This window comes from Melanotaenia boesemani, chromosome 7 (genome assembly GCF_017639745.1).
Source record: "Melanotaenia boesemani isolate fMelBoe1 chromosome 7, fMelBoe1.pri, whole genome shotgun sequence".
Lineage (NCBI taxonomy): Eukaryota > Metazoa > Chordata > Actinopteri > Atheriniformes > Melanotaeniidae > Melanotaenia > Melanotaenia boesemani.
This window is the reverse complement of record NC_055688.1, coordinates 12,422,357-12,446,430: the sequence shown is the minus strand read 5'-3', so window position 1 is coordinate 12,446,430 and position 24,074 is coordinate 12,422,357. Positions and strand designations below refer to the sequence as shown.

The window sequence follows — 24,074 nt, the reverse complement described above, 5'->3', positions numbered from 1 at the left end:
GGCTCCTCAAAATCTGGCTCCTTTGAAAGAGCCATAAATCCCATCACTAGTGAGGGCCCTGATTCCTTCATTTGGAGGCTGAACTCTCTCCCTGCTCTGCCCAACTCCATCTCCCCTTCCTGCCTCTGTGCACAGACACCCACATCCATAACAGAACCCTGGCATGCCCCTCAGAAATGTCCACCTCCAACCAAACTAAACTTTGAGGTATCTGCAAATTGAACTCAGGCCTGCATCAGTCACTTGATGCACCTGCCACTTTAAATACCAGACACTTGAAACATACACTCCTTACTCTGCACTGAGTGTAAATTTGTGCTCATAATATACAGCATTTGTTGTTAAAGAAAGAAAGAAAACACACACGACAGTGCAGATTAATTTGTGCAAACCTACGCATTTGTGGTTGTAAACATGGGTGGTTGGTACAAAATTTGCACAGGCACTAGGATTCGGCACTAATGTGAAAAGTCGGACCAGCCCACAGTGGCAAACCGCTGAGACCCTTGAGGGAACGGCAACGACCGGTACAGAAACGGCTACTGCGAGAGTGTGGCAGGCCGTTTGTCGTATTTGGACCTCGGCGTCGCTCCGACCAAGAGCAGTGCACTGCGTTCAGTTCGTCAGAGCTCCAGAACGTTATGAACATTTGAAAAATAAACGGTGAGTCGACCGAAACTGTTAAAATGTGAAGCATTGTGTGTATGTATTTAAAAATATAATTTAAAATAGCACATTCGAAGCACACTTGAGAAGACAAGGGCGCAACATCCATTTTACTGGACTGAAGATAAGTTGTAGTTTCTACTTGGTGGAGTTGCCACCAAGCCCGAGGTGTTGGAACATAACTTACGGAATATGTAAGTTTAACATTACAAGTACAACGTAACGGAAATGCGAAGAGAACCGCGATGTTTAGCTAACCTTGCAGGTGCTACTAAGCTAGGTATCAGCAGTTCCAACGGCAGTTTTGCCAGCTAGTTTGTCTTCGTAGATTTTAAAAAAAAAGTAGCTTGGAGCTAGCTTGGAGATAAAAACTAATATTTAAAGTTTGGAGACTTATAAATGCTCTTTTAACACAATTTTGTTTTTAATCTGGATTTTATACCGTCAGCCATATTAGTACACCGAGTTAAATCATCGCGGTAAGTCAGTAACTGTTAATTGGTTTTACTCAAACTGGATACCAAGTGATAACGAGAGAGAAATTAAGAAACATACCTTTTTTTAAAAAATGTAATAGCTTAAAAAAAAAGTCGTTTTATCTATTTGAATCGATTCAAATTAAAGGAGGTCAGGAGGTAAATAAGTAGATTTACTATGATTTGTTGTTTTATTCTTCAGAATTTCCTCAGTGTTGTGTTTAAAGTGCTCTATAAATAAATTCGATTGGACAGTTACAATAGAGAAATCATATGGGGCGTCCAGTACAGTGCACAGGGCATAATATGAAAAAAACTATTTAATATGAACAGGTTTACATTCAGCAGTATGTGTCTTAGCATGAGCATAAAGATGCCACAGTTATTCTCAAATTATTGTTCTGTATAATACTAGCATTTAAGAAAGAAGTAGGTTAGTGTGTTTTTCGCAGTTATATTAATTTTAAATACAACTTGTAAAGTTTTATTTGTATTTGCAAACCATCTCTTTCCCATTTTCCAGGATTCAGTGACTGGCAACGTTTTCTAAAATTTTAAAAAAGTTGCATTTGGAACCAAGTAGTTTACAAAAACAAGAACAGTTGATTACATTGTTGTGAAAACAACTTATTTCAGTCTAGGCCTACATTTATGAGCGGTTTTACATTTTAAACAGTAAACTAAAAAGGAGCAAAGCCACTCTGGAGACAAACTGAAAGTAGAGTGAATAGGAAAACAACATAAAAAAATAAAACCTTATGAAAACATTTTTGTAAATCGGCTACAAGTTTAAGCCAAACCATTTTAACAAACCGGTTGCACTATTTGTGAGCTCATGAGTTTCTGTGAACACCTCCAAACAATCAAACCTGTACATGGCTGTAACTCATAACAATCTGCTAACCTTACTGGCTTCAAAATATAACTCAGTTTACACGACAGGTACGTTGCTGTAGGGCTGGGCGAGTAATCGATAAAATCGATAAATTGAATCGATTTCTGGCAATTTATTTTTATGAAAATCTGTTTTTTTTCCCATAGTTAGTTAGCAGCAGACTTAGCCCTCCCTCCAAACCAGAACAGTGTTTGTCTGACAGATTTTCAGTAAAGTGACCCTTCACCCATGCCTGGGATTTAGTTGTGCGTATAACTGCAGTGAGAAATGCTGATCTCTTTGAGATGCAGCAGTAAATTTTAACCCACAAACTCTCGTTAAGAGACAACCTTCATCAGGGGAATTATTTCTGCAGTGGATCCTGTATGATAAGATCCAGATGGAAAGAGATCACGAATGCAGTTGTGTTGCATATTTCTATGTAAGATATGAAGTCATTATTATGGTGGAAAAGTTAAGACATTATATGCTTTTTTTTGCTGGCATTCATTTATATAAATAAATAAATGTTTTTAATAAGGTTATGTATTGTAAAAGAAAAGAAAAAATATCTATTAAAATTGTAAATCGGTTTGGTTATAAAAAAATCTGAGATTTTATTTTTAGGCCATATCGCCCAGCCCTACATTGCTGACAAGCATAGAAAAGCCATTTTACGTTTTGCAGATTAAGCTTTAGAGAAACCCACCACTGTTGCAGAGTCTTACATGTTCAGTCTGTTCTTCTTCTTCGTCACAGTATCGAGTCAAATGTAATTGTTCTCTGTTTAATAATTGTGAAAGCTTGCAGGATGTTTCCAGCTGGTGGATCTAGAGGAGCCTGTTTTGCACAAATCCTCCAGAAGAATTTGCCAACAGCACCGGAAATGAACCAGTCATACAGACCATCAACTACTTCAAATAGCCCCAGTAAACATGATTCTGACAAACAAGAAAAAGGGTCATTCAGACCTGGTTAGTTTGCAAGTTTTTATTTGTTTAAGTTCCAAAAGCAATATATATATATTTTCCCATTGATTTATTAATTCGTATCATCTCTGAATGCTCTTTCTGTGCTTTTTCTTGTTTACCAACTAAGGTTCTTTTGCCAAGCCAAATGATTTGCCCAAAATATTGATAGACAGGTACAAGAATGGTGAAACTAATGCAACAGCTCTGCTCCATCAGCTCGCCCAGAATTTACAGTTCCATCTAGAAGTTAAGGAAACAGTAACCACAGGTAAAGCGCCACTGCATGGTTGTGTATCAATGTACGGTGCAATTAAGTTGTAGTTTTGGCCTTTAAGGGTAGCCACAGTGCTATTGGCTATATGAAAACAAAAACTTCTCTGCTGAACTTTACTAATTTCTTTCTTGACCACTGGTATGTCAACATAAAACTTGCCCTTGTATGTTCCTCATATGATTTTAAAATTCAAGCAGCTTAATATTTACTTTGACCAACAGAACATGCATCATTAGCCAGCACTGAACGAGTGACATTGATCAAAAGATTCATTGCTGTTTTTCTCAGGAAATGTACCAGGGTTTTATTTTGCCTTTTGTGTGGTGATTGATGGGATTAAATACAAGACTGGCATGGGAACAACAAAGAAGGAGGCTCGCCTCAAAGCAGCAGAGCTTGCACTGGAGGACTTGCTACCCACCTTGGAAAGTCTGAAGTCTGTTCTTCCAGAGGCATCAGGTTAGTGTCTTGTTGGTTCAAAATGGGTTTGTGAAAAGGATTAACTTTTGATAAAGGAAACTTGTCTCCAATATACAACTTTAAATTAAGGCTGTCATAAAAATGCGTTTACATCAGTAACTAATTTTTGTAATAAATTGCTTTAATTAATTTTTAACACAATTAATGCGTGCCCAGCATCCATCTAGAGGCAACATGGAACAAGCTGGTTTCCAGAGGGTCAAAACTTTTAAACAATTCTGTATGTTTATATTTAATGTACCATATGTACTCTGAATAAAAAATTCCAGTTACAAATAAATTCTTACTCTTATGTAATTCTAAAGAGCACATATAGATAGCCAGAAATGTTGCAGACTTGGACTTTGTGTTAGGGTACAGATTAAATCAGCACATTGACTGAGATGTAATGGAGCACTCAGTCTTACTGTAAGGCAAGGCTAATTTATTTATATAGCACATTTCATGTACATAACAATTCAAAGTGCTTTACATAAAACAACAAAAGCGTTACAGTAGAGTGCAGGGAAAACATTCAAAGAAATAAATAAAAACAGAAAGAAAAAGCTAAACTAAAATAAACGCAAGAAATAAAGTTCCAGTATGGGGAAAAAACAGTATTAAACATGATCAAGTTTAAAAATTTAAGCTTTAAAGAAAATGTGAATAGTGAAATGCAGCAGAGAGCAGGTAAGTCTTTAACTTGGATTTAAATAAGCTGAGTGTTTCAGTTGATCTGAGGCTTTCTGGGAGTTTGTTCCAGACATGTGGAGCATAGAAGCTGAATGCAGCTTCTCCATGTCTGGTTCTGACTCTGGGAACTGATAAGAAACTGGAACCAGATGACCTGAGGGTTCTGGTAGGTTCATACTGGGTCAAGAGGTCACTGATGTATTTTGGTCCTAAACCATTCAGAGCTTTATAGACCAGCAGCAGAACTTTTTATAGTGTACTCTCTGATGAGCAGACAGCCAGTGTCAAGACCTCAGAGCTGGACTGAAGTGGTTTTGGTGGTTTTAGGTGTATAGACTGAAGCTCTGTGGTAACCTTTAATCAAAGACAATCACCTCAGCTTTGTTTTTGTTTAACTGAAGAAAGTTCAGACACATCCTGTCATTAATCTCCTCAATACATTTACCAAGAGCCAGTACGGGGCCTAAGTCTCCTGGTATCACCGTCTCTCTTGGTGCATTTGTTTATTGTTCAGCTGAGAAGGAGGAAACTAGCGATTCGTGGTTCACACAGGCACATATTTACCCAAAAGTATTGTTTTTGGATATGATAGCAATACTAAGCTAAATCTATCACTCTCATGTCAATCAGAGTAATGTCACTGTCACATGAAGCAGTTAGATATTTTCTCCCTTTATTTTGTATAACTTTTCAGTATTAGTGAGGTTTGCTAGTGAAACAGCTGTAAAATCTACTAGTTGTTGGACACACATCTGTGAAGATAAATCAGGTTTAGATATCTAGTGGTTTTTATCTACTTGGGTTTTGTTTTTCTGTGTGAATTTACATCTAATGTGTTAATACAGTATGTCAAAATGAAAGAAAATCTGTAAAGTCACATGTGAGGTTGTGCTGAAAATAATGACGCCAAACAAGAAAAAGTAAACAGTTTTAAAGGTGAAATACAGAGGTTAAAACAAAAGCAGTCAGAAGAACATAGTTTAACATCAGTTAAACATTAGTTTCAAGTGCAAAACTTAGATACAGACTTAATGAACTGACCTAAAATCAGCTTTGCTAAGTCATGTGTTCATGAACTCTAGCTGTAACAGGAAACCTCCCTAATACAGTGGGAATATGATGTAATAATGACAAAATAGCTTTATTTAAACATCATGTGACAGCTAGACTCAGCTGTGACGGTGTCACATTTACAAACTTCATTGGAAAGCAATTTTTCACAACTGACCAAAAGGCTTTCATGTAACAAAAAAGAAAAGAAAAACGTCATGGGTTGATGTTAATAAAACCTACAAAAAATATAGAATTAATTTTAAGCCATAACATGACTCAAATGACTGGGATGAAGTTAGATTCAGCTTGATCAACTGTATACATTCCCGCATGTTACAGCAAAAGGCCCCAACCCACCCACCAACATGGGTGCACACACACAAAGTTTTTTGATTTTTACCCCTGAAAATGATAGAAGTTAAATGCTTGCTAGCTTAAGATGGTCAAAAATATTGCCATTTGTTAATTTTTGGGAAGCAGTATTAATCATTGATGAAATGAATTATCAAACTATCTTGTTACAGGGAATAACCAACATTATATAATGCATAATGAAAAGGATATAAGCTCATGTAAAGAGCATGTATTGAAGGGTCAGTGGTGCCAGATAAACACTGTTAGGGTGAGTTTAACTATATTGTATGGTGTCACTTACCACTGCTCTTTTCCATGTATGTTTCTTTTTCCTGTTTAGATGTCCTTCCGCACCTGCCAGTAAAAGAGAAGCCCACCATGTCTGACATCCATCCTTGTCGAGCTATTTATGGTATTTCTTGATCTCAGTGTTACTACATCTTAGGCTTGGATGCTGTTCCATTTCCAAGTTACATGCCCTTTACACCCTAAGAATAACATTTAAAAGACATATTTCATCACAAACACACAAGCATCCTGCACTGTTTATATCCCTGAAGGACTGGATAAATCACTCTCCATTTCAGAGCTTCAGACAAGACCGTTTCCTCAGGGCTTGAAATACATTTTAGAGTAAAGGTGCACTGGTGCTCATGGCAAAAAGAAATCCTTGCACCAAAATAATTTGATGCACAATCCAAATTTGTGAATTATTAACCTTTAAATTTAATGTTCTAAAATCTTATTAAAAACTAACACACAAATATAAAGGTTTTTTTTTTAGTTTTCTTGAGTCTTGTTTCATTTTATTTATTTATTTATTTATTTTTTTAGTGACCCATTCATTCATTGCAAGATGTTCAGAACATGTTGCAAAACAGTTAGAAAGCTGGGTTAGAGCAAAGGAGCTCATCGGCCAAAACTTGTAACATAAAGTCAGGGTGACATGAGTTAAGGAGTGCAGACCTTGGGGTCTTCAAGGGCAAAAAGCTGTAAAAACCTGAATATGTTGTAATCAATTAACATCTTAAAATTGAAATACTTGCAGTGAAATTACTCAACATAATTTATTTTGTTGCTTACTTAAAATATTTTTCTTGTTAAGGTGATCAGAAAATGTTGGTTACATGCCTGTGTCTTTTAAAATAGGTAAAAACTTGATCAGGTTAACATCAGAATGTTGGTCCCACCTTAACTAGAGGAAACAAAGTGTGCAGATATGGAAATTTAAGGCTCAGCTAAAATAAACTAATCAACTAAACATCACTGTTATCATTAATTTATCTTGCCTTTTTATATTACAGAATGTTGTGCTCCTGAACGTTCATATAAAATATTTTAAACATGAAAGTATTCATAACTCACCTTAAAAGCCCAGCTCAGATAAGTCAGACTTTAACAATTATAGAACACGTTTTAGAAAAGTTGGTGAAAGCACAGCAGCAACATGCTGGTTTCCATTCATCTGTCCGTCCGTACGTTGTATATTCTTAGAATATACTTAGATGTGTTGATACAAATCTCCTTGCTCATTTGTTGTTGGTAGTGATATTAATTTAATTGATATTATTTTTTACTTTTTAGAGAGGAGGAATTCTCCAATCAACCTCCAGATTCCAAATGCTGTCAGGGATCAACTAACTAAACTGATGAACAGCTACCCTGAGTTCTCCAACTGTGCAGACACTACAGCAGCATTCATTGTTCAGACTTGTAAGTGATTGTGTTATGGTCCAAGGAATGGACAAAAAAAAAAAAATATTTATTTATTTTTTGGTTCACTGTAGTGTACCTAACATTTTTTTAGACCTAGATGTGTGACTTTTATCTCCCAAATGTCTATATATTCTGTGTTCATTGCCTTCTTGCCTGAGCTCAGAGAATAATTACACTGTCATAAAAAGCCAATTAAAAAGAAGTTAGGGATCTTCTCTTTTTATGGGCTCTGATCAGCAGTTTTACACTGCTGGTTTGAAATTGCAAGTAGCACACAGTCGACAACGAGTATGAATGGAACAGACGGAATCGTTGAATTTTGCAATTAAAGTGGAATCAGTTGTAAAACATGAAGTATTGTAGTATTTCATCATATGAGGATGCAGTCTGCTTTCTCTTTTAATCTCACTGGCAACCTCCGGCGGTGAAATGTGAAGCCTATGCGAAGTGCAAAAAATTGCAGTTCACCCCTCATCCGCTAGGGGCTGGCTTCAAAACGGAGTAAATCCCCATAGACTCCCATGGTACAAAGACATTTACAGCAGAAATAAACATGTTTAAAGCCTGGTACAAAAATCCATTTTAGGATTAATAGGTCAAGTTTACCTTCATGACAACTGTGAGGGGGGTGAATTTTTTCCTAACTCATCCATTTGGATGTTATTTAATCTTGAAATTCGGCATAATTAGGGGTGTGTCCTTTTGATTGACATGTATCGGAAAGAAAGGAGAGAGCAGCACAACTGCGCTTTTTAGCCGACTAACAGCATGTCTTAGCTTTAGCCCGCCTACCTCCGTTAGCTGGTTAGCTACCATTTCTCAGGGTTAGCTCTTAGCTATAGGCAGCGCTGAGTTTGATGGTTGTCAATCATCCATCCCCACCTTCACAGTCCCCCTCTCAGCTCGACCTCTTTGCCCATTTTTGGATTTTCCGGGACTAACGACACGCATGACGCTGCCAAGATGGCAACAGTGGGAACCGCCCAACAAGCTTCACTTTTGCTCTTCAAAAACTACGGGTGACGTCACGGAGGCTCCGTCCCTCTTAACAATCTATTGGTTCAACTGAAGGGGGAAGCGTTTCAAAAGCAAAGCAGACCAGCTATGTCGCTCCAATTTCTTTCTTTTTCTTTTTTTCTTTTCCTTTTGAATCTTTTTAATCATTCTGAGGTAGACACACATACAATAAATAAATAATTGATTAACATCTGGGATTTCTTTGAGCTTGTATTTTAAATAGAAAATGGCAAATGCTTACCACATTCACTTATCAGCTAATATAACAAAATTAAATATTTTTTTTAAAGCGACATTGAGTAAGAATTACAGCCATCTAACGTTGGAATCGTGTGTCGCATTCTAACGTGCATTCTAGTGTCTCACTTTCTCATTAGCTGCAGTGTGTCAAAAAGCCTTGACAACATCGATGAAAGCATGCCATGCGATAGTTAATAGTCTTCACTCAGTTCAAGAAGTTCCCTCTGGATCATATTTGGTCATGGGTAAAACATCTGGTGGACGGAAATTCACTGTTACATATGGTTCCTCTGTGTTTGAAAGGAATAATGGTTCTCACGGGCAATGGATCTTGATGGGAAAACTGACCTTGACACAACACCAGTTTTTGTCACAGTAAACAGGATGGGGAGGCTGGTACGTGTCTCTTGAACTGTCTGGATCAGTTCTGTTTATTGTTTATCAGAGGACATTGGAGAACATGGACCTATAAACAGACATATGAAGGTGTCTGCTAACTAGCAGAGATTTTTATTTAAGCAGAGACACAGTCTTATTCTGCTGGATGCCCATGGTTATAAATAATAGCTTGAGTCTCTGTAATAAGTTAAGCCTTTGAGCCGGTCTGCAGCACAGATAATTAACATGGGCACAGGGTATAGTAGTATATTCATTTTGTCAATGACAACTATCGGATGGTGTTTAGACAGAAATAATCCCTGATCTCCTGACTTTTGTCAGGATCGGTGAGTATTTCCGATAATAATATTTGTATTGGCTCAACTTTAAAACAACGCACAAAACAGTTGCTCTGGAGCCCTGAATTTATGTCAAGTACACTTGGTAAAAAGAAATGCATACCTATAAACTGAAGTTTATTTTCTCTGCAGTTGAGTGGCAGTTTGCTGCAAATGCTCTATTAACCTTAACACACTGTCCTTGCTTTCCCTCTAGCCACTGGATGTGAGGTCATTGCTCTTGGTACAGGGAGCTTCAATACAAAAGAGTCTGTCTCATCGAATGGACGGCTTGTGCATGATTCGCATGCAGTTGTGACTGCAAGAAGATCTCTTATGAGGTAAAAAGCAAACTTGAATCTGCTTATGTTCTTTTCTTATTTCATGATTATTAACAAAATGCATTTTCTTTATAAGAAGAATATGCCAAACGTAGTCCTATCATCCCATGTAAATTTATTCTTTTTCCACAAGTAGTAAGTTCATTCATAATAGATGTACCACATTATGGACACAAACTTCTAACAGTTTTTCAATATTCTTTTTTGCATTATACCCATATATTTTGTTTTTGATTGCTATGCGCCGGTGTAGTGGCAGCAAATCCGTGCTTCTGTGCTGTTTTATTTATTTTTTGTTTGTTTTTTTTCACGGATTTCCCTGTCGAGGATAGGACATGGTCTAAACATTTATTTCCAACTTATCTGAGGAGCTGTACCGTGGATGCAGAGTCAGGGCTAAAATAAAGTCTTAGATGTACAATAAGAAGTGAAGGTACAAGCCTTTTCTGCCTAGGATAGAGCCAAAATCTGGATGCTTTCATCGAGATCATGGGAGATGTCAGTCATGTTTCTCTGTCCTCCTGCCTGACTAGTTTTGTACAGTATGTTGACTGTCCAAAACATGGAGATAGGACACTGGATCTGTTCTGTGACATCCTGTCAAGGACCAAGCAGTAAAGCAGCGAGGACACAGAAAGTAATTTCAAAACCTGAGTTTTTATTGACCCAAAAATACAAAAGAATGAATAAACTAGCCGGCCATTAAAAGAGGTCAACTAAATTTAACGATACTCAAAAGTTAAACAGAATCAAACTTAACTGAGGGAAAAACTGACCTAACACACTGACACAATGAGGGTAACTTGTAGTGGTTTGGCCAAACTAAATAATACACACAGGGGAAAACAAATGGAAGACAATAACTAGACAAAGTCTCCAAACTAACTAAACTTGAAACCCCCCCCACCCATGATCCAGCAGCACATGGTAGAGCCTGATGAGCCGGCGCCCAGATTTAAAGCTCCTCAGCCCTTTGCCACGCCTTTCATCAATCGGGAAATGAAGCTTGCGCCACCACGGTAACTTAAAATACATGTTAAAGCACATAACCTTCCATAGTTGATATGTGTGCACTCTAAATCATCAATGCAAGGTAAAACATGAATACAAATACTGTTTAATATTTATCTGCAAATAAATGTATAATGAAAATATGTGACCAACATTACCATTGTGGGGCTTAAGCCATCACACATCCTAAAGAGGCGTACAGTGTTGTACCTCTCCCACCACTGGGCATATCTGACAACAACATGGAGTATCTCCAACCCACATACCAACCTTGTGTACAGAAGCTTCCTGTTACTACCCGATCTTTCAGGAAGTGATCACCAGATGCACTGACAGACTGCTTTGTTTTTTTTAACACGTTTATTTTGGATTAACAGTGGTAACACTTACAGATGAAAAGAAGAATCAAAATGAACAAAGCACAGAGACAGTTGCATTACGGTTTGAATACTCTATTGAGATCATAAAATCTCTATTCCAGTCCAGGTAAGTTGGACACATAACTTATCAGCGGGTCCCAGATCTTGCTAAATCTATTTCTGAAGCTTTCAAATGTACGTCTGATTTTTTTCCAGTTTTAAATTACGCATCATATCCTTTATCCATTGGTTGTGTGATGGAGGGATTGCATCTTTCCATTTACATAGAATAATCTTCTGGCCCGCAGAAAAGAGAAGGCTCTGACCCTCTCTGTAACTGAGTGGAAAAGATTACATCTGTTTGAGCAAGCATTAATACCAAACAATGCAATTGCTGGGGATGGCATAATGGTATAACCATAAGCATTAGAAATGACATCATAAACAGAAGACCAGTAAGGAGTGAGTTTAGGACAGACCCAAAACATTCTGTAGACAGACAGATCATCCATCCATCTGTCTGTCCATCCGTACAGATGGCTTCAATTTAATCCCGTCTTGTAAAGGGAGGACATCACTTTCTAATATTCCTTCCTCTGGTTGAGCACTTTTATGAACTCTGAATTAATGACCCTGGTCAAGCGCCATACCTCTGTTCTGAGCCTCCCAGACCAGTCATTCCCTTCTCTAAATTGGTGGAAGCAGAGGATAACAAGTCGTGGATATCCCTCTGGGTCTCTTGCAGAAGTTTCAAAAAGAACTGTGGACCTTCAATTCCCTCAGGGAGCCCGATCAGCTGAACATTGCAGCGTTTGCTTCTCCCCTCCAGATCAGTTAACTTAGCCTTTAACTTTCTGTTATCAGTTTGAAGCTGACTACATAAAGTCTCCATTTCCTCCAGCTGCTGGTGTCAGCATTTTCTTCTAGTGACGACTGTCCATTGTGGTGGCTAGTGATGGTTGTTTGGACTCTGTCAAATTTGTCCTAAAGTTTTTGTAAGGACGTCTTTAGCTTGGAGAGCAGGGCTGATCTGTGGCCAGCTAGTAGTGCTGTACTGTTGCATTTGTTAACATGGGCATTAGCCTCAGTCTTTTAATCTGGTTTTTTGGTTTTTAGTGGTTTATATCTTGATGCATTTTTTAAAAATGTGGGTCAATTACACAGATTATTCTCTTTGCATTAACCTGTTAAGTTTGACAGCACTAGTTTTTTCATATGAGTATTGGAGTACTTTTATGACTACCGAGTATGAGTACATGCACATGGTATCGCACCAATACTCACTACTGGTATCGGTGCATCCCTGGAATATTTGGGACCCTTCACAGTCTTAAAGGATGGGCTTTAGTCCTCCACTTGTTGGGGCTTATTGCTCATGATGTTTTTGCAGAATTTGGAGAATGGCAATTATCCAGGAGTTTGTGTTCGTTCTTCTTGGCGGTGCTTCGTAATGCCATTTTAAACAGAGATTTAATCAACAAAAAGAAAAATGTGTTGCTCTAAACAAAGAGTTTTTCCTGCTTTGTTTTAATGCCAGGTTGCGCATGAAGTGACTTTTTTTCTCAACCAATCGACAGATTGCAGTGTGTCAAACTCCACCCTTTCCTGTCGGTTAGTTAGATTAGTACCCCAACAGAAGGGTCCTTTGTGTGGAAACACAAACAAATGTGTCTCGACCCGCCTCCACCCGGTTCCGTCAGTGGAAACAGGCCTTTAGAGTCTTGTGCTCATTTTGTGCAGGTCAGAAGCTATGACCATTATTTTATTGCTGTTTGGTCTTTAGCATATGAGTACAGCAGAGTTAGTTTTACGAAACCAGAGGAGACCTCACTGCATGCCTGATTGTGGGCGTTTTGGCAGGGCTTCATCTGCATAACTCTGGATTCCTGTTCACTGATTAAGGAAGAACTTAGAATAGCACACGATGCAGTATTAACTTATTTTCCTCCATGGCAAATATTTGGAAATATACAATTTTCAGAAATACAAATGAGGTAATGGGGTATAATAAACTGCTTTAGTGGGACAATGAGAGCACTCAGAGCGCTGACCTCCACAAAGCCATTTTATTTATTTTTGGCCAATGATTATGGTCATTAGTTGTTGAGTTCTTATCTTTAATATCAGAATTATCCCTCCATGGGCAGGTGCAAACCTATGCCACAATGTGGTGGTCATGTCACCATGAACAGCTTTTCGGGGAAAAGAAACCCTGCATGAAATCAGCATCTGTGTTGAAGTGTGCAGCTTGTTCTAATGGTTTTAATTTTTCTCCATTGGCCATCAACTTGAGCAATACTCAAAATAAAATGCAACAGAACACGTGATCCGTTCGCTTCACCCCAACATATTTGGTATCTAATGAAACTAGAAAAGCTACACTTTGATACAGAGCATAATCTGATCTTAGCCGACTACCTCTTGTCAGTTTCAAAACAAACACAAAGCCAATCTTTGCATTTCACAGCCAGTGCATCAGATTCCATGTTTATCACACAGCATGTCACCAAACCCCAAAACTATGCTTACCAAAAGCAGTATATTTTATTTGCTTACCATTTCGTAGTTATTTTTAGTCTTTCCACACTAGTCTTTGACCAAAACTCACAGCACACTCTTCTATAGTAGAGAAACTGCGTCATATGTCAGCATTTCATATGCTACCATTCACAGCCATCTTGTTGATTTCTCGCAGGTCCTTGCAGTGTAAATAAAGTTCAAACACTTGAACAAGACTTTATTTATCAAGTATTTATCTTTGAGTGTAAATGCAGGAGCATCCCCATTATATAAGATCTTTGACATACGCCGACTCACCAGAGCGAATATAGAATGGCAGTGATTTCATTAATTGATTTAGAGATTTTACTCATTTACAACAAAAGCTAAAAGTGATCAGCATGTCCAAGAAACCTCAAAAAATAAATACACCCTCTTAGAAGCTCTCAAGGAAACACAGACATGTAGTTATATCTAGTCCTGATGATAGCAGCGATGCTAATGCTAACTGTGATTCTGATTTTATACATATTGATTATACACGATGCACAGTGGTGGAAACTGATGATATAGTGGCTAAATACCAGGGCTAAATCCTGAATTGTATGCACACAGTATTTTGTAGCCGGATTCCCTTCCAAGAAGTAAAATACCTATGTGGCACAGTTTGGGTATTCAGTTGGCCAAATAGAGTGTCTGCCTGCTACTATTCACACTGAAACCTTCATAAAATCTATGAGCTTTGTGCTATTCTCATGTAACTTGGCACTGTTGCAGTCAAGGCGTTGCTGAATGCATGCAGTGGCATATTTATGCCAAATATAATAATAATAAAAAAAAAATGCATTATTATGCATAGAATCATTTCTATCATGATGTTGGCTATTGTGTAACTTAAAAACAATTAGACAAGGATAAAGAAATTAATTTTTTTCCTTTGGTTTATCGGTGAGGTCTTATCTATAGATTGAGACCAAGATTACGCATATTGACCTGATAATTGTAGAGTTATTGTTAATTTAATTTAGGTAGGTCTGTTCAGGCGAACCACGCCTCCAAAACCCCAAGGTTTCAACAGGTTAAACAGGTATTGTAATATCAACTTAATAGCATCCAGCGCCATCTCCCAAACTGCATGTAATTGAACATGTACTAATTAACTTTGAAATAATTATTGCTAAATAAAATAGTAAATGTCATTGTAGCTTATCTATCAAAAAAGCATATGTAGCTATGCTGTTTTGATAAAGTAAAAGGGCAATGGCTATAGTATACTTTTCTGTCAATGTATGTCAAACCAACAGAAAAACAGACAGCTTCTTCTTCTGCTCTTACCTGGGCTGGGAACACATGAGGTGCTGCCGCATGGTTGTAGAATTATTATATTTTATTTTGGCTTTAAACTTTTATATGGAGTAAATAGGCCTTGTCTGTCCTTATGTCCATAAAAAACAAAATGTTTCCAAACACTATCCTTCAAACCCTATGAGTAAATCTCACGAAAAAGCTGAAAGGCTAGCTGCCACCTTCCTAGTATTTCTGTTGTTTACTGTTTGCTGCCGTATTACGAGGGCCAGTCTGTCCTCCGAAAATGTCTGGGCAGCGCACACGACCTTTATGTTTCTGCATCACTTTGTAGCTGTGTCCCTATCATTTAACTATTATGAAAAATAATTTTAACATTTACGAATCGTAATTGAATCGGCATGTCACATCGATTAAAATCGATTAGTGAATCAACTCACCCCAAATATACCCAAATAGAACCAAACGTTTTAAACAGTAATATATTGTTTTACTTGTTAGTCACAAAATGATCTAAAGAAATTGTGGAATATTTCGAAGGACTCCAAGGTATACCATAAGCTTTGAAACGCTTGATAGCCACTAGCCAGTTACCACATCTTTCTGAGCGTTTGTGTCTATTTGGTAGTTCAAAAAACAGTCTGTTTTCTGTTATGGCAGCCTGCTACAACCCAACTTTTCAGCACATTTAAAGGAAGCTTTACAAAAAATCAAAACAAATTTGAGGGTTGATGCTGAAAATGGTGTTAGCCTTTAGCAAACTCTTCTTTTCACGGGTAAAAGACCTGGATGTGACAAAGTTTACCGATTTTCCCAGATGTTTGAGCCTGCCCTGTGCCTTTAAAGAAGCCTTTAAAAAATTCCTGCATCCAAGCAGTGATTCAGATCATCCCCAAAATCTAATAACTTGTTCCTTTTTCCACTTCTGAGATTTCCTGAAAATTTAATCAAAATTCATCCATTATTTTTCAAGTTGTGTTGCTAACAGACAGACAAACAAAACCGCTGAAACATAACCATATCCTTGGTGGAGGTAATTAAATATAATGTGCCATTTTCACACTGTGTTTCCAGGTATCTGTATCGGCACCTGCTGATGTTTTTCAGCAAAAATGCCAGTTTGACTGAGAAGTCGATCTTTCAGCTTAATGGCAGCGGAAATCTTCTCAGCCTGAAAAGTGGCATTACCCTTCACCTCTATATGAACCAACTTCCAAAGGGAGCTGCTGAGATTCCTTCTACCTTGTAAGTTTGTGTAAACTTCATTCCTTGGATTTTATCACTGCTGTTTTCCATGTTTTTACCCCCCTTGTAACACCCAAAATCAAGTGAAATTTCTTCTGCTATGATTTTTGTCAGACGCCTGAACCCTCTCTCTATTTCTGCTTGGCATGTCAACAATGAGATCAGCCTACATGTGTCAGTTGAGGGCAAGGTATAGTACTAATTATTTTATTTATTGGGATAACATTTATCTTTAATTGTAGTGTCTTTGTTTTTAGAAATGTAGTTGTTGTGTTTACTTTGACTCATACCTACAAACGTCATTTTCTTTTAAAGGTGTTCTCAGTTTTGTCATCAGCCTTTGACCAGTCTGCCTGCAAGCTGGTCAGTATGTCGACCACAGACAAGATCACTCAGTGGCAGGTGCTAGGGTACCAGGGAGCACTACTAAGCCACTTTATCGAGCCCATCTATGTTCAAAGCATTCTCATAGGCAAGTTCAGTTATGCTCCTTAGGGTCGGAACTGATTTTAATTTTTCTGTCAATTTAAGTGCCCTTTTCCCAATTCTATCATTACCAAATGTAAATGAAATAGTTGAAACATTCATTGTTGAGACAGCACATTGTAGTGTAATGCTGGACTTTATTCATAAAAAGTTGAATGTCCTGTATTTCCCTTCGTGCTAAAAGAAATTAACTTGATGGAAGCATTGCTTGTTCCAGATATTCTTGTTTAAGGCATATTTACAGCAGGATAGTCCAGGAGAAATTTCACACCTTCCTTTGGTTTGGTTTGCTTTATCACTGTACTTAACTCTAGCAGATCAAACTGCCTGGACAGTGTCACAGCGTGTGAATGAGCTTTGACAGTGCTCCAAATGAACCATGGCGTCTGTGGAAGCAGACCGTGGTTTATTTAAAGTGAACCAAACAATGCCAGTGTGAATGTAACCTTAAAACTATGTGGTACTATGAATATTTAGTACCACAACAAAAAGCTCCCTAGAAATGCAAATGTAGACCCTTTCTGTGTATAGAAGCAGAAAATGTCACCTCTAACAAAGTCCCACTGAAATCTTGCTGAAATTAGTTTCATAAAGTGGGCAACAGTTTAGGAAGGGTAAAATCTCTCCAGGTAGAATTAGGTTGACAAGAGGATGATTTTAAAAATGTTAGGGTTTTGTGCTACATTCACATCAAACGCAAAAAGTTTACCTTGCTGTATTTGTTGTACAGTCAGTTTATGCTGTATGATTGCTTTTCCACTTTTGGTAAGGTTGGCAAAATCTCAAAGCTGATAGGCTGCTTCACAAAAGAATTTCGACTCGCAAATATATGCATTTGCATCCTTGTAAAAATGCATCACGTTCGTTTGTTTATGATGTAATAGCATTAGCTTGGGTTTTATGAAATGCAGACATTTTTGTTGCCTTGACGCCGTTTGAGCGTGCTTGAAGGAGAATTGTGAACGTATGACCATATACAGTCAGAAATGACATGTTGTTGATTGAATCAGAGAAATAACATCAGGCTGTTTAGCTTTTAAACACTTTGCTGAGCTTGGATTGAAGAAGTGTTCAGGGACACAGCCTGACCTTATTGAAGTTGACTTTTGATTTGAGTGAGTTATACACAAAGTGAATTCACTGCTGTTTTGGGGATATTGACCATATCAGACCAGGTCCTGCTGAAAATCCTGCTGGATTACTCAAATCTGGACTGAATTCTACAGAGCATTTGGATTTGTTAAAGGTTCCATATTATGCAAAATTCACTTTTTAATGGTTTTGGAACAGTCATACTGGTCCCCCCGCATGTGTAGGAGACCCGTAAGTGTGAAACTCTTTCAGGCGCTCTCTCTCCCCCCTGCTCCACCTCTAGGGAAGTAAGCGCTGAAATGAGCTTGTTTGAAAGCGTGTACGTTATGACGTCATAAGGGACAATAACCACTCCCCACAGAGCGATGGACCCGTCTACCGGCTCTCAAAGCCCGCCCTCTAAAAATCACCTAGCGCCCAGTGTTTTTCCCTCTTCGGCAACCCTCGTTAGCGGACATGGCTAAGCGACAGAAGCACTGTTCTGTTTGTGGCTGCATAAATGAACACGAAAACGTTTTTTTACTTCCATCCACTGAACCCACGAGGACTGAGTGGATTAATTTTATTTTTGGAGGAAATGTACCCGGAAAACTTCCAAAGGTTTTGCATGTCTGTGGCCAGCATTTCAAAGAGGACTGTTTCCACAACATGGGGGCATGGAAAGCAGGCTTCGCCAACCGTTTGAAGCTGAAGCCAGGTTCAATACCAACTGTCCGTGACACAGCTGGAGAGGTAAGAGCTGGCAGTTATTTTATCGTTTCGGCCTTATTAGTCTGATAGCTTGAAAATATATTAACCTGTCAATCACCTCATGACGGGCGATGCGATGGGCGGAGCCAACAGCTGAGCTGCTCCACCAGGGTTCCGCCCACCATAAACGGCACATTTCTGAAGCTGCTAAAAAGAGGGAGGTGAAGAGAAGCCGCTGCACTCAAACTGAGGGTCGATTTGTCCATACCATGGCGGAAATATTTCATTTAGATATTAATGAATGGTCTCAGATTGGGAATAAAGTGTATAATATGGGACCTTTAAGACATAGTTTTTGATTTTTGAAACCCTTACAGTGTTTATGAAAATGCAAATAAGGCTCACTTTATTTATTATTTGCATCTACAGCAGGGACGGGCAACTCTGGTCCATGTAGGCCACTGTCCTGGAGGTTTTAGATGTTTCCCTGGTGCAACACACCTGATTCATATTAATGCACAAAACTTGATGACAAACTGTTGGATCTATTTAATTTGAATCAGGTGTGTAGGAGTAGGGAAACTTCTAAAATCTGCAGTACAGTGGCCCCGAAGGACAAGAGGTGCCTGGCACTGATCTAGACCACATCAGACAAGGTCCCTTTTAAAGAGACAACATTTTCTGTTGTTACCTGGCCAACATTGATGTCTGCATGTTTATATGTGTTTTCATTGGTATATTATGATTTTCGCTAACGATCTGACACATTCTCATAAACAAAGAATTTTAGATTTGTGTACACATATGACGGGTAAGCGGTAGGAAAGCACCGTAACGGAGTGTCATCTTGAAACAACAGCCGCCAGCAAGGAACAAATGGTACCAACTATGTGTTTTTCCTGCGAATTAGCGCACAGTGAGATGTGGCAAGAGAAGATAAACAGGAGTGACTTTCTACCCGAGCAAGTTGGAAAATCTGTTGAATTGTTATTCACATTATTATTATTACTGGTATTACTTAAATGGCTTTGCTTAGGCTGTAGTGTGCATTTGCATGTAATTTTATATATATATATATATATATATATATATCTTCAAATGTATTGTGTTAAGGTAGAAAATCCTCATGGAAAAAAAAAAAAATTGCAGGTTTCTTTTTTGCCTCAAATTTTTTACAAGTTGCCCAGTCTTATTGTGTGTTCCAGTTGTCTTCAGAATTTGTTTTCCAAAGTAATTTCTGCCAGAAATGACGAGTTGAACTAGTTTTTCCTAACAGAAAACATTAAGTTTCAGAGGACACCGAGATTCCGTATTTAAAAATGGCTGCTCTCAATACTACCTACAGTAAATATAGTCCATTGTTGTCTTTATTAAATGTCTTTCTATTATGTTTTGTGTCCACTAAGTTTCCAGTGTAAACAGCAACAAGTTGTTATTGATAATTACATCGTTACAGTGTTTATGAGGGGAAAAAATGTGTCAGTATGTGTGGTTTATTAATCATGGCTGATGTTTTCATTATTGCACATTTTTGTAGTGTTTTTTGATTTTCTAGTTTTATACTGCCTAATTGTAAATTCTTAGAAATTGTCTATTTGGAAGTCATCCATTTTTTCCCAAGTTGGTGCAACAGGAACCCTAATTACCTGGTAATGATGTCACTTACTCTCTGCTGCTCAGAATTACGAGACAACGAGACCATCAGTCCCCACCCCCTCTCTTAAAAAAAAAAAAAAGAGTTCATGCTTTAACTCCTGTAATCATTATAATAACATAAAGGTGTAAAAATATTGGGTTCTGTGGTTTTAGCCTTTTTCCATTCATTTTCTGTTTTCTGTGATAATAGCAGTGAAAGTCACATTTGTCCTGCTCATAACAGACTGAACTGTTGAATTTCCTGTGTTGATATGAATGAAAAGGTGACAAAGCAAAATATGCAAATGAACATATGTAAAGATGAATTACTAAGTAAAAGTATAACAGTTTCAGAAATATACTACGTGGTTGTTGAATTTGTTGTGAAGATGCTATGAATTAACTAAACAAAATTATACAGGTGACTCTTGCTGTGAAGACACCCGTGGTATGGAGATGTCTGTGAGCCAGCGTGTGGAGGGAATCACCGCTCAGCTGCCCATGTTCTACTGCTTGATGAGGCCCCAAATAAGCCTGGTTCCTTCAGTAGCCACCTACAAACCAGGCACAAGCCATCTGACACGAGCTATCAACTGGAGTGAAGGAGACAGCTCTCCGGAAGTTGTGGATGGTCTCGAGGGCAAGACTGTAGAAGAGTAAGGGTGACTGCATGGACATTTTGAAAAAAGCATGTCATATTCTACTTCAATATGCCTTTTTAAATTCATTGGCTGGCAACTAAACCTGGAACAAAAAGTAATGAAATTTGTTTTGTAAATAATTTCTTTGTAAAAATGATTCATGGCTATTAATCTTACACTGTTGGAAAGCCTGTTTTTTTCCCCTTTTTAATGGTGCCACATTTGTAAGGAAAAGGCAATTGTACGATAGGCAGTAGATTTAAATATGTGAATTGCGTCCATGGAAAAAAATTGCCAAATCTTCTCTGCCAATGCCTTTTCTACAGCTGACTTATGTTTGGTGCCATTTATTGGACATATTGACAATTCAACACTTTATTTGTCTAACAAACTGAGGCCTCAGTAGCATGTATAAATACCATATGCACAGCCACAGCAGCCTGGCACTTTCTCCTCATTCTGGTTACCAGCTTGGTCACGCACTGCTTTGGGCGCGAGCGTTGTCATCTTGGAAGATAGAAATCGATGAAGATATGCGATTCCACTGGTTACAGACTCTCATGTTTATGCAGTGAGGGAGATGCTGCCCCACACCATCACACTGCCTCCATTCAAAGCTGTTACCCTGTCGATCCAGCATTGCATTTTCCACATCTTTTCCACACTTAGATTCTACTATCCAGCTATCAGAGGCAGAATCTGGACTCACTGAACATAATGTTCCTTCATGTGGTCGGGTGCCAGTGCATGTGTTGCTAATACCAGCCCAATTGGGCCTGGCAGTGAAAGGCAGACATAGCAGGGCTCCTGGCAGCTATAAGACACCAGAGATTGGCTGAGGGCAGTCTGTTCCGGTTGTAGCTATAGAGCTGTTGGCCATGTCGTTGAAACGGGCGTCTGGTAAGGTTGTCTTGGGATGTCAACTTTGCAGTGACATCCTCTGTTATGTGGAACTTTGCCTTAAATTTGGAGGTGGTACCAGGGTTCACTACAAATAATACTGCAAACTAGTTTTGGCAAACAAGAGACCATATATAGACCAAGGTTTCTTGTAAATGCATTTTGTAACTTGTCACTTATTTGCTATTTCCTCTGTAACAATTTACCTGCTTCTGGAGTCCTGAATTTATCTGTGTTTATGTCATAAAAAGTGATTCCCATTTGTGTAGATCTCCATTTAAGAGTGGCTCTGCTCTGGCAAGTCGGCTGTGCAAAGCAGCAATGCTGCATCGCTTCAAGTTGGTTGCCAAAGAGGCCAAGAGACAGGATCTGCTGGCCACCAGCTCCTACAGAGAAGCAAAGGTAAGCTAGCTACAAGCAAATGGTATTTTACCTTAAGAAAAGTGTTTTATTAAGACTGCTTCTATTAATTCTACCTCTATCATTTGTCACTGTAGAGGATGGCAAAGCCATACCAGGAGGCCAAGAGCATGCTGCGAGCATACCTGTATCAGCAGGGTTTTGGTTCCTGGCTGGAAAAGGTATCGATTAGTGACAACTTCAGTATGTGAATAAAGAATTTGAAAGTCAGATTTTGTTTGCAAGAACTTGGAGCTGTGGTATTTGGTTTAAAATCAATCCATGTTCATGGTTTTGGAGTAGTTCTGTTAAGATGTGTGAGGACAAGTAACATTTGCTTCCAAGCTCCTTTCTGTTTTCTTTCTGAAGGCCATAAGTCTTTATCATAGCAATAATTCCACCTACTTTAGTTCATATTTAATAATTTCCATACTCAGTCTATGGTAATAAGAATGTGTATTCTTTATAGTTCAACGCTTTAAACAGTATTCTCTGTTGTTAGGAAATTACAGTGTTCAGTGTGTAGTCATACTAGTTTTCATCATTGGCTTTAAGTTCCTGAATGCTTTATTGCATATATGGAGGGTATGTTAACTTTTTATAAAATACGTTAGTTCTAGTTACATTGCATTTTCATATCTTTGGGAAAAATTCAGCAGTTTGATTTATTACTGGACAGTGCAATATTTGAACTTGCACACAAAAACAGAAAAATAAAACAAATATTTAAAGAGATGTAAAGCAATCAGCTTTTTTTTAATTGCACTTGTACAACTCACAGAATACAACAAAATATCTAATGCAGCATTTTTTTACAGCAGCAAAAAGGCCTTAAAGGTCTCCGGCATGAAACAAACAATGTTTTAGCCTGTACAGTGCGGTGTGCATTCTACCGTCTGCTAATGCCTGTCCAAAAAGGTAGTCATGAAATTTAAAGCAACCCAGCGAACAGTGGAGATGGAACCAAGGCTAATTTGCACATTGGTAAATCCCAGAATTTAAATGTTGTTTGAGAGTTGCATCCAAGTAATTGATCTTGAAATCCAGTTTTAAAATGACAACCTGCTCTCTGTGTAGCTTAAGGATTACAAAGACTTAAATCTAGGCAGCATTCAAGTGTTGATGTAAGTCTGGCCTTTCACTTGATTCAAACAGGTTGACCCCCCTCCCCCTTGTAAACACTGTTGATTTGCCTCAGTCTTTAGTTTACACACTGCAGGAAATGCATTGGTTTCCTGTGTATGCAATGCAGCACATCATTTACTCTTATGCAGTATTTTGCTGCGTCCTTGTGACTGGACATCTGTACATGTTTACGGGTCTAGCCTTATGAAGGATTAACCACTGACTGCAGGAATTTTGGGCCAAGGATCAAGTCTTTCATCTGTATGTATAGCTCCACAGTTCAAATATATCTTACCTTTTTACATGCTTTTTGCTTTTACAGCTCATGAAGTGCAGATCTCAAAGAGTTATGTTTGTCTAATCTGGAGAACTCCTGCAATAGTTTTATTTTATTTTTGTAATGCAATTACAGAATTAAATGCATTTTAAATGTATTTGACACAATCAACTTCACATTTGCAGATCGAGATGATGTTTTGGCTAAAGCACTTTACATAACGTGCTTGTAAGGCACTGCATGCAGACCTCTCCTTCCTGATAGAGCCAATGCACTTCATACTGTATTTCTATAACATAAATTTGACTTAAGTATTGTATTCCAAGCAGTCGATTAATTTGGTTTTATCTTTATGTAAATTGTTTAAATCCAACCTTTTTTTTTTTTTCAATTGACACTGAGTCACTGAGGTGATAATAGTAGGTTTAGAGATAAACAGGATATGCAACTCTTTTGATGTGGTTACATGGTGAAAACATTTCAGAAGTGAGGGCTTAAAACCTGTAGCAGTTTTGCCACTGTGCTGTGAAAAACGTTCGCCCTTCTTGTAAATACAAGCT

The 24,074-nt window shown here is 38.1% G+C and overlaps 1 protein-coding gene across 5 annotated transcripts; it reads left to right on the top strand.

The window, feature by feature from the left end:
• The first annotated feature begins 524 nt into the window (after positions 1 to 524).
• Positions 525 to 22,847, top strand: adad1 (adenosine deaminase domain containing 1 (testis-specific)). 5 transcript variants are annotated; one of them, XM_041989337.1, is made up of 14 exons: positions 525 to 663; positions 733 to 790; positions 2,827 to 2,990; positions 3,115 to 3,255; positions 3,550 to 3,720; positions 6,161 to 6,232; positions 7,405 to 7,533; positions 9,727 to 9,850; positions 16,099 to 16,269; positions 16,384 to 16,459; positions 16,585 to 16,741; positions 20,594 to 20,828; positions 21,983 to 22,115; positions 22,211 to 22,847. In XM_041989337.1, exons 3-14 carry the CDS (start codon positions 2,828 to 2,830, stop codon positions 22,322 to 22,324), a joined length of 1,686 nt encoding a protein of 561 aa, XP_041845271.1. In that variant the 5' UTR covers positions 525 to 663; positions 733 to 790; position 2,827; the 3' UTR covers positions 22,325 to 22,847. The 5 variants fall into 5 exon arrangements, with proteins under 5 accessions (XP_041845271.1, XP_041845269.1, XP_041845268.1 ...); XM_041989335.1 differs by having other exon boundaries at positions 2,820 to 2,990; XM_041989334.1 differs by lacking the exon at positions 733 to 790.
• The last annotated feature ends 1,227 nt before the right edge of the window (positions 22,848 to 24,074 follow it).